At 37.7% G+C, this 15,975-nt stretch overlaps 1 protein-coding gene across 4 annotated transcripts in view; it reads left to right on the top strand.

Annotated features, from left to right (window-relative positions):
- The window catches only part of DACH2 (dachshund family transcription factor 2), a 284,957-nt gene that overhangs the window by 214,678 nt on the left and 54,304 nt on the right, over positions 1 to 15,975 (top strand). For 3 of the 4 annotated variants that reach the window (XM_051630492.1, XM_051630491.1, XM_051630490.1), the window contains 2 exons: positions 3,905 to 4,060; positions 6,645 to 6,817. In XM_051630492.1, the coding sequence (XP_051486452.1) occupies positions 3,905 to 4,060; positions 6,645 to 6,817 (329 nt within the window). The remainder of the gene's footprint in view (positions 1 to 3,904; positions 4,061 to 6,644; positions 6,818 to 15,975) is intronic. The other variant, XM_051630493.1, reaches the window with a different exon arrangement.

Raw genomic sequence — 15,975 nt, 5'->3', positions numbered from 1 at the left:
TTGGTGTGGCTGTTCCAGCAAACCAGTCTCTCTGCTGGCTTCTGACAAGTGTCAGGAGCTCTGGAAGATGGAGGTTCTTGTCTCTCTTGCCCTTTTTTAATGCTGAGTATAATCTGTTCTGGGACAAGATTGACTAGAATGCAAACAAGATAAGGAAAAATTACCTTTTTGTCCTTTAGTTTTATCTTTTGGAGAGAAGGTCATGTGGGTAGTGGGTAATAGTGTTAAACGTAAAGCATTTGTAAAGTGTGTCAATGATGTATTGGCATTTTTTGACAAATCAACAGACCTCTCAGGGCTCTAATAATATTCATATGACACTTAAGCATCAAGTTACCAATATTTTAAATGAAATATTCTTATTTAAAATAAATAAAAAGCTGTATTTCCCCTCGTATACAAGAGATGAAGTCCCATTGCTGTTTTCTGTAGTCTCATTTTCCTGAGTGTTGTATGTTTGCTTTCTTCTTTCATGTTTTTTCCCCCTTTTATTTAATAAATACCTAAAAGAAATTACTTTAATTCCATCTCTCTATATATAGAAGTGTGGATCATTGTTTAATTTTAGACTCATCTTCTATATTAAAAAGTGTGGGAGCCTTCAGTAGTTTAACGTGGACAAAGACATTCTTGTTTTTCTGATACAAATTTCCTTGAAGACCAAACCTTTAAATATAAACAGACAAAAAAAAAAAAAAAAAATTGGAGCCCCATAAATGTATTTTTCTGTGGTGTATTTTGTGATCCATGTAATTTCACTTTTAGTTTCACGTGTAGGCTCATCATACCAAAGACAGGATTTAGAATCCAAACATGACATCTTTGCCTTATTGGAGGCACCTGTTTGAACAAACATGACAATTAACAGAAATAGTCTGGAAAATTGTGGCTAAACCTAAATCGGAAGCATTAAGGAGGACTTAATTTTTATAGATGTATTCACTTCTAGTTGTTATGGTAATAAATATTTTTTTTTAAATGTATTGATACGTATATATGTCAAATACTCATTTTCTGATAGAATGTGCTGGCAACTCTGCTACTAAATAAGAAAATGTGCTCAAAAAGAAATACATTGCATAGACAGTAAAAGGACTGAGTTTATTATCATGTTTTTATGTACCTAGTTTATAGTGAATCTATTTCTGACTTACTATTATTTTATATTATTTTTTTTCTTACTGTATAGGTGTCGATACTGCAGGGAAGGATGTAAGTTTTCTTTTTAAGCCATAATTTTTTAGCCATGCAAAGGGGCTGTGGGTAGAATGAATTGCAAGTGTCTGTGGTATAGAGCACATGAGTAGGACCTTCCAGTTTCACCATTACTCTACCAGGTAACACAGGAGAAGCTGATTTATAATTCTGCTCCTCAACTTTCTGGCTCTTAAGTGGGAGATAATCATGCTGCCCTTATAAAACACTTCACAATTGAACAGTTCTAGGTGAGAAATTCAAATTACTATTTTCCTTTTAAGAGACTTGCAGCTGCATAGTCTGTGCAGTCCAGATGAAGGGGTGAAGCTGTTATCTAGGTGGAGTTCTGCAGACTACAGGATACATTTCATTTAACGTGCACTTTATTGAACATCATACGCACAGCAGTATTTTTTTTCCTTTCTCCAAGTAGAAGTGATAGGGAACATAAGAATACAGGAGTGGTCTGTAGAGATAAGTGTATTGCAATTTATTCTTGTGTTGCTGGCACTGAATACTGGAGCAGATTTGCAAGTGGAGTTTGCAGGGAAAGAAGTTATTCTTGTCCCCATCTGCAAGGAAAACTGGTCCAGTGTTTGGACTGTACAACATAATTTAAATTCAGCTTCCTGTTCCATTGCAGGTTTCCTGTGTTTCCTTAAGCAAGTCACTTTTCTGCACAGTGCAATTCTCCATCTGTGAAACAGGAGTAATTGTACTTTCCTGTGGAATGTGCAATAGTTGTAATGCTGGGCACAGAGAGCTGGTAGGGCACTGACACTGCAGCTTGATGGCCACGGAATGTGGTGGGTAGATGAAGGAAGCTTTGGAAAGACAAGAGAAACTTCCAGAAACAAGTAAATGAGCTAAGACTTTGAGCAGTCTGGACCTGGGGTTGGAAGTATTGGAGAAAAATGGGATGAGGGAGACTTTTAGATGTAGCCTGCAGTTTCTTCAGAAACCTCTGACAAACTGTCTTGTGCACAGTTTTCATGATCACTGTCCTGATACCTGGAGTTTCATGTACAAAATCTATTTCTAAGAAAAAAAAATTCATTCTAAGGTCCATGTCATGGGAATTTGAGGAAGAATGAAGTGTAAATGTTAAATTTACTGGAAAAGCTTATGGAGAAAGAACCCCTCATTTGGTAAAATCAAATGCTGGGCATTTCCTGAGCCAGCCTGTTTCTAAATTACACATTTAACTTGAGATTTACTTTACCAGATAATACCACCTGTTTTACAGTAGTCAAAATGAACTCCTGTACTAAGTATTAGTCCAATATTATTTGAAAAGCAGATCTACAGGATATTGAATAACAAAGATGCTGACACAGCCTGAACTGTAGTAGTTCTAATTACAGCATGATGCCATGTTATATTATATCACATGGCATAATTTCATGTATCTTTCTTTGTCAATGTATTACTCATCATTTTACAAATTGCAAACCTTTTATAGGAAGGTAATTCATACTCAGACATAGTGCTAAAATGATGGAGTGATTTCCTTTTTTCTCAATCATTGATCTTTCAGACTTTTTCATTTAGCTGTATTAATCATGTTTATTAGCTAAGTGTTGTCATAAAGAATGGAATTTTTCTGTTATTTAGTCAATTACAATGTGTTTTGCTTGCTGCCCGTATCTGCTGCATCACAGTAATCTATTTACTTATTCTAATTTAAATTCTTGTTCATAAATTCAAAATAAAGTCAATACTGCAGTTACACATTTTCATAACGATCTATACTCTAATTGATAATGTTGGGCGTACCTGAAAGAGGAGTGTGCTTGAGATACTTTCATACTTCAGAACTCTTCAATCTTACTTTAAGGTGGTTTGTTTTGAGGACCAGATGTACTTCAGAATTCACTAACATGGTCTGCTTACCTGCTTTGTAAAAGGTACTTGTTGTTATTCAAGTGTATAATACTGAAGAAAACTACAGTCTTGTAAAATTGCTGCAAAACACCTTCAGAAGAGCTCTCTTCAGAAGATATTCTAGACCAAACACGAGTGCTTGGTTTGCTATACTGTGTTTTTATTATAGGTAGTAATTGCTGTGCATATTGGATATTGAGGCTCTTTAAATTTAGATTCCTGATTACTAATGATTTCCAAGCCCAACCTAATGCCTGACTTGTTTAACCCAGCAAAGTGAAGAGTTTAACTTGGGACATTCCCAGGATCAAACCCAGAAGTGAAGAAAAAGCTATTTTAAGCTCAAAGATAACATAGCAGCAGGATAAATGGTTGTAACCTGCTCAGGGATGAGTTTAAGCTACAATGCTAGTGAGCATTGGAGGAGTAAGTGGCTCTCTGAAGGGATTAACAGCAGTGAGAGACTTGAGGAGCCCCAGAATGGACACTGGTTAGTCTGGGAGGGACTGAGTGGCCTGATTCCCTGTGATAGCAGGAGATGGTGATTTAGTGTCTCAGAAGTTCCCTTTCTGCCTTTTTTACTTAATTGAGGTTGATATTTACTTGGATGCTGATATCCTTAAACACTTAGCTTTTCCTTTTGGTAGGAAGGTAGGTGATGCTGAAAATATTTTTGTTTTCCCTGATGCATATTAATGAATTTAGGTGTAGGTTTCAAGTCTTTTGTGCTATGACAAGAAGTATTAGCTCATTGCCAACCAAACAAAATTCCTTTTAAAAAGAAGTATATGCCATTTTGGTTTGTTTGTCTCCTGTCTTGCAGGTGGGAGTGAATCCTCCTGGGATAAAGACAAGCTTCAGTCTCCCATTACAACAGGATCACAGCACAGCATTGGTCATCCCACACTGTCAGGGCAGTCGAGCCTTGGAAGTGCTCACCCACTCAGTCCTCTCCAGCAGAATCACCTGCTCACCAACAGTACGTACTGTGTTCTTAGGAGGAAAAAAGTACAAGAACCTGAGCTTGCATGTGTATCATGTCTAAGCCACCCACTGGGATACAGCTGCTCTCTAGGAGTGGTCACTTGCTGCTGAGTGAGGGACTCAGTCCTTAATTGACACTTCCATGGCCTGGACTGAAGGGAAAAATAACCAGAAAATTGCTTAAAATTTTAGCTATATGAGAAAATTATCTTCCAGGTGAAAATGCTGACCATCAAATAAAAATATTAGAGCCAGGAATAAATTCAAGTTAAAAGCAAGCAGAAGCAATCCCTCTGTCTTGTACCTGCCAGGTGTAAGCAAGGTCTTCCATTGAACCCAGCTATCCAAAGCAACTGGAATAAAATGACACAGTTTGGATTTGGAATTTAAAGCTCCTTTCAAAGCCTTCTCTTTTCCTCCCCTTAGGAAGGGAGCAGGTGGGAATCCAGCAGTTCCCCTTCTTTGTACCCAAAAAGGGAAGGAAAGGAAAGTTATTCCAAGAAAGATGTTCAGGATTCATATTTTTAAGAATAGTGATGAGTGAAGTTATTTCTAACAGATGCTGATGGGTGAGGAATGAAAATCTCACCACTTCTCAAGTCTTGTTTGTTTAAGCTCTTCATCATCACAGTTTTGAAAGCTGATTTTTTTGTGTTAGTTTTAATGGATGAATTTCTGGCTCCTTACACAGTTTTAAGAGCAGATAGTTCTTTGCTACCTGTGTAGGGCCCCAGACTTGAACAAATCAAAGCTATTTAAATGACTCCTGCAATATGGTTCTGCTTTGTTCATGGGAAAATATGGACCTGAGCACATTGGGTTAAATGTGTCAGTAGTGTGGAATCACCAGATGATAGGACTGAAATTCACTGTAGTTTATGCTTTCATTTTATATTCTTGTGTATTTCAATACCTGTATATTTTTTACATACAGGGATATTGTGTTCTTTGCTGTTAAAGATATTTTCCAGTAGAATTTGTAGCAGGCAAATGTCTATAGGCTATTAAAGGGTTTATTGAATGTCAGACATTATGCCCAATGATTTGCAAGTGTAGGATATATTTTCTTCATAGTCCTCTGAAATGTTTGACGGATTGTGTCTTAAAACTGGTGATGTGCTGTTAAATTCTGTTTGTAGTTTGCATTTAGTTTGCATGTCAATTGGACTTTAAGTAGACATACAACTCAGTGTGGCCAGATGGTGTCTGGGAGTTTTGAAACTAAAGAGTATGAGGAAAGATGATTGGGCTGTTAAGGGAGATATGCAGGGGAACAAAGGCTTGGGGATGTAAGCACTGAAGGGGATTGTTAGTGTGGTTTAAAGTGAAGGGAGATGTACATGGGCTTTGCTTATTTCCTATTATAATTAGTATTGGTGTGGCTCAACGTACAAAATACATAGTGAATCATTAGGCATCACAGTTGTTGATCATGACCCACTGCAGCTGAACAGGAATGGTGTGGAAGCTCAGCACACATACACAGTAGGGTTTTTATATTGCTGTAGTCAAATTGTATTGAAATAACACAAGCTCTATCAGTGGGTGGTGGTATTTTGTAACATGGCTTCTGTCCTACACCAAAATGGTGACTGGTCTTTTTGTTTAAAATTGTTACAATAGGGGCAGAAGTTAAAAACTTTTAGAAATAATGAATGAGAAGAGCATATGGTTATGACTAGCTGTATGGTTATGTCCTTTACTACTTGTACCTGAATTTTTAAATTAGAATTTATAATCTAAATTTCATTTAGAAAAGCAATAAGACATTTTGTCTGGCAGAATGAGTCCTGGTTGTTTTTTTTTTTGGATGCCAAAGGTAGCCACTTCCCAGTGGTGGATTTAAAGAATTCTTAAAAGAAATATTTATTTACTTAGTTCATTGGTGTATTGGTTCTGCTTTCCACTATAGTCATTACTAAATACAACAAGTAATACACATGCCAAAATAGGTATTCTTGAAGTGTAAGAATCCAGTTCTTGCTAGCAGTAGCATCACCTTTTTGGCAACGTCACGATGTGCAAGTTGGTCCAAATGAATTTCATGCCTTCTTAAATGGTTTTACATCCATAGCAGAAGACAATTTAAAGTGGAAATTAAGACCTCTGGCAACAATTTAAACCTCTCAAATACATGTTCCAGTTCACAGACCTTCTGTATGGTAGTTCAGTCGTGCCTGTAGTAGAACCCACAGCTTCCTGCATTCAAGGAATAGTCCTGATAGAAAATGTGTGTGAACTAATAATAGTGACAGGACTTGGTAAGAGTATGTTGTCAGGTTAATTTATTAATAAATAATATATCTGTGTATGTTTTTATTGCTTTGTAAAGAGATTATGCACTGTTATATATTGATTTTGCTAATACTGTATTACTTCACAGCTGTTTGTTGCTTTCCTTATTACAAGCTCTGCAGCCCTTTTTGGAATGCAGAGACAGTTCCTCCCTGTGTCACATCACAAGTATGAACATACTAACGTTGAGCTTGACTGGTCAGTGTTCCAGTAGAATGTAGACTTGAAATGAAGGTGTTGGGGTATGAAGTGTGGGGCTGACTGCTGCTCCCTGCTCTCCTTAGGGCTAGACCTGCCCTTCATGATGATGCCCCACCCTCTGCTCCCTGTCAGCCTACCTCCCGCCTCGGTCGCAATGGCCATGAACCAGATGAACCACCTCAACACCATCGCCAACATGGCTGCAGCAGCACAAATGCACAGCCCCCTCTCCAGGGCAGGGGCCTCTGTGATAAAGGTAAGAGATGTAGAAGAAAAAAAAAAAAAAAGGCTTTTTGTGCCTAACAAAAACATTTACAGTGACTGCCTTAAGGAAGATCACCAAGAGGCAATGAGCTTGTACTGCCTGTAGCACACCTGGTCTGCTTGTCCTGATAGAGCTTCAGTCTGAGGAAGTCCCCATGAGTACCATCAAGGAGTTAAGATGCTCTATCTACAAAGCTGTAGTGTAATTAAAAAGATACTAACATTCACTGGGGGCTAGGGGAATAAGCAGTGCTGCATCTGTTAAAGCTCAGAAGCTATTCTAAAATGTTGTTTAAAATCAAACTTAATGTTATACTTAAAAGGAAATGCTATAGAATGTAACAGGAGCTCTGGTGGAGTGCAATTCTAGAACAGTTTGATAGCAGAGAAAATCATAAGTACCTTAGTCTACTCTCTGGTAGCCACACCTAGATTTCCTTCTGGCTGGATAAAATATGTTTATACTTATAAAATGCTTCTGATACTCTCTTCCAAGCAGTTTGTTAAGAAAATTTCCTGCCTGTGTTGAGAGCTGAAGTCTTGCCACACACTAAAAAATATGTTGAGGCAAGAAGTTTTCAAAAGTAGAAGGATTTATAGAGTCAGTGCATGTGAAGAATTGGTCCTAGTTAGAGACTTTTTAGGATGAAGATCTATAAAAAGCTTGTCCTTATCATCAGTATATCTGCAGAGTTGTTGACTGGGCCGGGGAAACATGATATCTCTGGTGTCCAACTGTCCAATACTTAATGTAAGTCACTGAATGGTTAGAATTTAGTTGAAGTTCCATTTACTTCTCTCAGTAACCTTTTATTTGACTGTTCAGAGACCTCTAGAGAAACCATAACTTTAATACAGCAGTGGAATGTTTGTAGCTGCAAGTTGACTGCATAAGCTTTGATGCTATTTTAAATGCTATCAGTATGTCAAAATGAAGATTAAATATGCATCTGTAAACAATGCTAGTTCCTTGCAATGTTAACAACAGTGTTTGCATGCTGTTAGGTTTAAAGATGCTCTTTAGCAGGCCCTTGCTGATGCTAGTTACTCATTTACAGCTATTTTTTCCCCAGCACCTGCACTAGAGGACACACAATATCTCCACAGTAACAGTAGGTCTCACCAGCTCTCTAGTGGGAATTGTTTCCTCTACATGATGTAGAGGAGAATACACCAGTAGAGCTGATGTGACAGAGGTAAAGTGTGCATCCATTGCTGTTCTACTCTCACCTGTCAAGTGATGCTGCATATTTCTCTCATTTGTTCCAAGTGCTGAAACTGTAGATTAATTTTATTACAGACAGTGTGAGGCTCTTTTTGTCCTTTCCTTCCCTTATGTACAATCAGCTAGCTCTCAATGGTCATCAATTAACATTAAATCCTTGTACCGAGTGAAACATGTAAAAGAAAAGCATTGCTGCTGCTGTTATCTGCCAGAAGTATTACTTTTATTACAAGACGTTATTTAAGTGCATTTAATAAGTACAAAAAGTGACTAGTTTTAGATAGACTGCAATTCTGGCATCATGACATGACTTAAAATGGGATAAATGAATCTAATATATTGGGTGTGTATCTATTTCCATACTCTGATGACTAAAATATCACTTGGCCTGTTTTCTATAGGTGTGAGAATCAGCTTCTTTATAAAGGTTTTGAGTGAAGTCATTATGTTTTTTATACCACGTTTGCCATTTAGAAATAAGCTGTTCTAACCAAGATATGCATGATCAGCAAAGTTAACATTTAGTGCTCCAGAAAGAAATGTCATAACTATGAAACTTGATTTCTTCCTGACAGGAACACTATAAATTAGGCAGGCACAGAGGCCAGGATCACAAAACCTTCTTAGCCATCTATAATGTGATCTGATGTGATGATAGCAGCACCCACTAGCAGTGCTAGAGCTGCTGTTCTGACAGTGCCCCTCTCATAAATCCAGGCTTTCAGGGATTTACTGTGCAGCTGCAAGAGCTTGCTCCACTTGAAACTTGGTTCAAATGGTTCTGAGGAATCTCTATACCTGAGGGTGTCACATGGCAAAAAAAAATTCAGCAGTAGCTGGCCCCTCTCTTCTCCCTCAGGTATCTGCTTTCCTGTTAGGGCTGTTTTTCTAGAGCTGTTCTTCAGCTGGATGAACTCTGGGGTCCAGTTGCTGGCCAAGGTGTGAAGTGCTGTGCCAGACTGGTCTTAATGAGCAGTCTGGGGTGGAACTTAGCTGAAGTACACTTGAGTCATGGTGTAGGCTAGAAACAGTAGTGAATAAATGTAGTAGTTTACTGTCGTCCAGTGATTTTTCTCCTGAAACTCAAAAACATCTACTAAATTATATTTAGGGCTTCAGAAGTGAAGTTTGGATGGGCACTTTATAGAAAAAAGATTTTTCACTGAAGTTTACAGAATAACTCCAGAGAGTTAAGATTTTTGTTTTACAGTGGACCTATCGTGAGTATGACTATGAACATGTATTCACAGCATATTATACAGCTTATCATAAAGGGTCCAAAGGAGTTGAGACCTCGTGGCACGTGATGTGGATGGCATATGCTGGAGAGATGTCACAGCACAAATGGCAATAGCTCTTCTGTCCCATTTTTTTGCACTATGCACAATAAAGGCAGGAGTGTTAAAACAGTGTCATCAAGCTTGAAGTCCCTGTAGAGATTAAGCAAGAAGGGGCTGATATGACTTAAAAAACTGTATTATCTTAGACAATTTCAGGCAAAAGGTGGGGAGAGGGTGGGGGGAGCTTTGGAATTAGGAAAGTGTGAGGAGGGCTGGTGAGAGCCATTGTAACTCTGTGAGTCTTTGTATGTTCCCTGAAATACTTTCCCAGACATCCTTTGAAACAGGTTGGTGGGAGATACTGTGGTTAGGGTGGGCTTGAAATTGTGGAAACTGAATCCAAACCAGGGACCTTAAGCTGCTCTCTTTTGTGTTACTCATCAAAAGAGTACTGAGTCATGAGGCAAAATTTTATCCCAGAGATTTGAGAGGCTCTTTTACCCTTTTCTCCCAATTTTTCCTTGCTGCTGCTTCTATCCACCCCACAAATCGTGTACTTTCCTTGCTCCTTTTGCTCATGTCTCACCCTTCCTCCTCCATCTCTCCTGCTTCTCATCGTTCACTCTCCCTTTCCTTCTGGCTGTGTAGCAACCTCTCCTGAGTCACTGAGAGATGTGCTTCTCCTGAGTAGGAGTATTTCTGCAAATTGGTTTCCTGATGTCCATTTTTCTTCTATCATCATTCCCTCATGTTTGCTCTACTCCTAGTTTTCTCTTACTCTTGTTTCTCTCTTACTCTTTCTGCTCTTGTCCAGGTCCCAATTTGGAATAAATGGCCCATTTTTTTTAATGCAGCTAGAAAACCCAGAGAAAATAAATGAAAATGTAACAGAAATGCTTTGTTTAAAAAAAACCCTCAAAATAAAGCTTTTTTATTTTTGTATTTGAAATAGTATTTCTTTGAGCACTTAAGCCCAATGTACTGTAGAAACAAACCAAAACTCACTCACTTCTCCCCCTCCATCTCCCCCACCCAAAAAAGGAGTGTTTTAGATTAAATGCAATGTTTTGGTTTGGTAGGGAAGCTGAAATCTTGTATTTCACATCAACTCTACACAATTTCTGTCTGAATATTTTGGTCTAGTGACAAGCAGAACAAAGCATTATTTGTGCAGTGTGATCTACACATGCAGTAGAAATGTTGGGTCTCCTTTGTGTTCTATTCTTCTCTTGATTTTTGTGGAATTGTTAAAGCATTTGTAAAGGATGTATATGACATGATTTTAAATTCCCTAAAGAGAATACAGATGGGCTGTGTAATTATTGCTGAGAGGTGCTATTTTCTGTGTGCTGTACAGCTCACATTCATAATATTTACCTGACAGCCAGAAAAATGTGGCCATCTCAGAATGCTCTGAAACAATTCTTCTCAGTATACAAACATTTATTGTTGTAAAATCTCTAACATTTCATTTAATATCTCCTGGTGCATTCAATTCATTCTGAATTGTTTTCAGAATATTACAAGATTTAGAAAATAAAACTTCCATAAAATTTATTTTTCTCATTATTAGATTTATTCTTTCCCATTTCATAGCGTGTGATCATTGCTGGCAGCTTCTTGCTGGAATGAATACTAGAATAAATTAGAGGAGTGACATGTGAGACAGAGGAGTTTAAGTTTTCTTATAAGGCTGATTTTTGTGGCTGGATCTGTAGCAAAGGAGAAGTGAGTGTGCAGTTTTGTATCTTTTTATTCACTGATACAGAGAAACTGCTACATTGAGAGATGTTCAGATCCCTACAAATTGCATTAAATACCCTTCTCATCTGTCCTCCTTTGAAGGGAGGAGTATCTCTCCCTGCAGTGCCAGGAATGCCTTGTTACCACTGGGACACCTAGTTGTTAGGTTAAAGAATAAGCAATGAATACTTATTTTAAACTTGCAAGTGGAAAAAAAATACAGTAAAAACCAAGGACATCTCTCTCTTGCAAAGCTTGCAAGGGAATATTGCTAGGCCAAGCACATACTAACTTTTAGCTGTGGCTCAGATCTTTTTAGTATTGGCTTAGTCATGTGCATTTGTACTTAATAATTAGTGTAGTGATGACATAGATTAGGTGCAGCGGTAGCATCACTGGTCCTGGGAGTGCCTTTCTTTCAATCAGTAGCAGCACTGGGTGAAACAATTCATAGGAGGGATACAAGCAGAAAGTTTCCACTGCAAGATCCTTTCTGATTTTACTCAGTGTTTTACTTTCAGATTCCAAGTGACATGTAAAGGTAAAATCTTAATATAGTAGTGAAGGTTGCCATAGCTTTCCCAGTGACTGCTAATTTAAGATATGGGGAAGAAGGGAGCTCTTGTTTGGCTGTTTACCAATACCATCTGATTAGCTGGGCTTTTCTGTTTGGCTGAGCAGCTGGCACTTAATGAATTGATAGGAAGTAGTCACAAGGTAATGGAATTAGCAAGTGAACATCTGGTATTAAAAATCAGTAAACATAGAAGAGTTTTTATGATTTCTTAAATTTGGTGGGAAAATAATCGCCAGTTGACTACAACTGAAACAAGTAAAGGTACACAGTGAAAAAAAGGCTTTTTAAATGGCAAGGTACATGTTTTAAGTGAATGACTTCCCAGTACACTGTAAAAGATGAATGGGATCCAGCTGGCTTTCAGACATACACAGATCCTACCTTCGTTTTCAGACCAGCTGTTTACCTTGTTCATCTCCAGTTCTTACAGCAATGGGAGATACTGTAAGCAGCTCAGAAGACCAAAAAGTCAGCTGCAGTCTTTGCATGTGCCTGTTTCCAGGCTGAGATGATTCAAAATATAAACCCAACCACAGTTCCCTTACCCAGAAACAGTAACTCTAACCATCATGCTTCTTGTCAGCCACTGTCCGGCATCATTGCAGCTTTAGCACAGCTCCTGCTTCCTGTGTCAGGATTATCCTTTTTCTTTGGAAAGCCTAAACGCCAATGACATCTTGCTGCTCTCAATTATGCATTAGTTGAGGACTGTGAGGTTTAGAACATTATTAAAAATGTACTTGTTATTAGTGTTAGTATCAACTAATGGCAATTGGAAAGGAATGTGTGTCTTAGTATTAACTTAAAAAAACCGACAAAACCAAAACAAATAAGTAATTAATTGCTCAGTGAAATAGCATTAACTTCTCTTATTCTTCTCTCTATTGAGGCTGGAATTCAGCCAGGGAGGTAGGAGCAGTGTTACCACAGGCATGAAATTGTGGTGGTTTTGTGTAGGAGCTGTGAGGTTTGGATAGGAGGACTGGATGTGGCACTTAGTGCCATGGTCTGGCTGATGTGGTGATGTTAGGTCATAGGCTGGACTTGATGTCAGAGGACTTTTCCAGCCTCAATGATTCTGTGTGGAGATCTGCAGCCAGTCTACAGGCTGACTGTTCCTGGCTTCACAGACACTTCCAGAGAAAAGAGACTCTGGCTTCTTCTTGACTTTTTTTAACTGTGTAGTCCATTTTGAGAATCTGAATGGTGATTTAGCAAGCCCTGGGAGATCAAGGTGTGGCACAGTAAACATTGCAGTGGGGAAGTAATGTGCAGACTCACGTTGGAGAAATTTATTCTGCCAGAGCCTATGAACTGGGTTTTTCCAGCGTGGTCATCAGCTCTGAACCTTTCTTACCATAGTTGAAAGCTCTAGTTTATACCTAAAGACAGTAGAATTCCCTTTTTTCCTTCCTCTCCATTTCATTAGCGAGACCTGGTGAATTCCAGCTCTCCGGCCACTTCAGAGCCCTGCAGAGTACAGAAGTACCTCCATTAAATATGAAATATCAAGACTAATGTCTGAATAAAATATCCAGGACTCAAACTTCCAAAACCTGCTTGTCAGCAGTGAAATGTCGTTAAATCCTCTAGGAACTCATTAATAGATTAACATTTGGAAGAGTAATTACAGCTAGATTAGAACGAAGAATAAAGAAAAAGAAAGGAAAATCCAGCAGCATCATTTCTCTAAACTCTTGACACATAATGAAGATCAATACTACAAAAAAAGAAGAGCTAAGGAATTAAGGTCAAGATGATTATGTCAAAAATAGGTAAGCTGTTCATCTATATTTCAAATGAAACTACAGTGGATGCAACTGTTGTGTCGTGTTTCATATTATTTGTGTGGGATACTGTCTGACTGGGGATAGAAAAGGGATATTGAGGTGAAATCAAGGAGGTTTCTGGAAATTGGATGAGTTGATGACTTCAGTGCCATTAACCTAAATCACAACTAAAATTAACTATGTCAGGCGTTGTAGCTACATTTTCTGAGCCAAAGCAAGACCCTGATTTTTAGTGAGACAGAAATATATTACCCTTCAAAAGGATTAAATACTGCAGAAGTCTTTTTTTGGGAATTTATGTTACAGCTCTATAAAGGAAAGAGAAAAGATAACATAAAGTAGGTACTACAGTTAGATAAATAGGTGAGATCTTGAGAAATGTTTCCATTTTTTTGGTAAAATTCTCACCATTTGTAATTTTTATTTGTATAATTCATTGCATGATAACCTGGAATATGAATCTTGCAGATGTGTAGAATAGGAGGAAATAAAATGGAGAAAATACGAGTTGATTTAGAAGTGTTTCTCTCTTCTTGGGAGTGTACCCACTGCAGAAGCAGGCTGCACAGCAGTGTGCTGCTGGGACCTGAGCTGTTCTCCAGAGGAAAAAAGAGAAAATACATGAAAAGCAACAAGGCTGTAAAATACATAGATGACAAATCAAATGAAGTCATCAATGTGTGAAAAAAATGTTAAGGTTTTAGAGTTGCCATTTTCCTATCTAGATGTCCTCATTGATTTGTTACAGATACTGTTAACCCTGTGTTTGGAAAACGGTGAGGACATTATCACTTGTGTTCTCGTTTGTAATAAAATAGATTAACTTGCTGTGAAATTTTAACTAGGCTGAGACACAACAGTAGCTACCTAATGAACCAGTGCACATTGCTGTTAAGTAGCTAAATAGATGCATACTGATTACAGGACTGAAAAATGGATCTGTTTACTTGCAAGAAAAGTCTGTTCTTAGTGTTACTCATTATAGCAGGGGAAATTCAATGTTACATTTCCACACAGACATTTAGAACTAGAGGGTTTCTCAATGCATAGGCAGTCTTACATGATGATGCCCCATCCTTATTTGTAATACATGATACAGAGAAAATTTCAGCTGCTTTGTTGCTCACAGGGAAAAGTGGATCTTCCCTGTAAATGCTTGTAACTGGTAAGATGTTAGATGACATAATCAACAAATTATTTCAGAAAGTGATTCACTGTGTGTTTAAGAATGACAATGCTGTTTGACACTTTTATTTCTGCCTGAACATTTCCAACTCAGACCCTAAGGTTGAAGCAGAGATTTTTATAGCAAGAGACAATGGGAAATGCAGGAGCTTGAATACTTTGCCTTTCCAAATCATCAGCTTTTGAATTACTCAGATAACTCCCATTTAAGATGACATATATGGCTGTTTGTGTGATATCTAAATGTTAATTCATAGTCATATTTGTTCATGGGTTTGTGGCAGAACAGTTGGCATGTCTTTTTCTTGGTATTTCTTTTCATGGTTGCAATAGACAATGAAATTTACTTAAACTGGGTACTCTTCTGTAAAAGTAATTGTTTCAAAACGATATCTTAATTGTAAAGTGAATACTCTTTGTAGTAAAAAGAGAGGAAATGGTGCCAAAGAGGACTGTTAAAACTGAAATCCAGGCAAATAAAATTACCAGCAAGAGCTGTAGCCTGCTAGCAGTAACCTACTTGGAAGCTGTGATTTGTACAAAGGTAAAAACCCAAATATTTATAATTGCATGTAGATCGTTCATCATTTATTTAGGAGAATGCTACTAGGGGCAAGAATGTGACTCTTTAATAAGCAGCTTATCCACAGAGTAAGTCATGAGTCTGTTACTCTTCTGCTTGCCTTAGGTTCCTCTAAAACCACTCTTGAGACTGAGAAGTAAATAAAGGAGATTAAGACCAATGGCTTTGACATCTTTTCCCCCAGAACTTGAAAATTTGTAAATTTAAAGACATTCAGTTTCCAACATTTTAAGAACTTGTGACTCAACGAGATTAATTTCTATCAAAACTTCATAACATTTTAAATTGGCATTCAAAAATACTGCAATTAAGTCTCCCTTTTAAGTTTTATTAGTAATTGTATGTTCATTAAATAACAGATAATTAGTGAAAGCAGATCCATTGAGGATTAACAGCTATGTAATAGATACACATCTGTTACATGATGGAGGCTCAGTTGTTATTTTATGTACAGTAACTATCATCTTAAAACCACATTCAGTGCTATATTTTGAGCTGATGTGGTTAGAATAGGCAAATGTCACCCCTTGCCATTAGGAGGATCCAATCTCACGTTCCATGTGCATCATTCTCAAATGTATCTGTAAATATGAAGATGAGCTTGGTTTCCAGAGATGGTTTTAATGGATAACAGAATAGTCTTAAAAATGTTGGTCTTCCTGCCAGAGTCATTAGTGAATTGCCCCAGGAAATTATGAACAGAATATTATGCTAACTATTTATAAGGGAAAAATTATTAGAATCTACCATCCTCTTCCTAAAGCTAT

This window comes from Apus apus, chromosome 12 (assembly GCF_020740795.1).
Source record: "Apus apus isolate bApuApu2 chromosome 12, bApuApu2.pri.cur, whole genome shotgun sequence".
NCBI lineage: Eukaryota > Metazoa > Chordata > Aves > Apodiformes > Apodidae > Apus > Apus apus.
The sequence above is the reverse complement of the archived record's forward strand: the minus strand, read 5'-3'. Positions and strand labels throughout refer to the sequence as shown.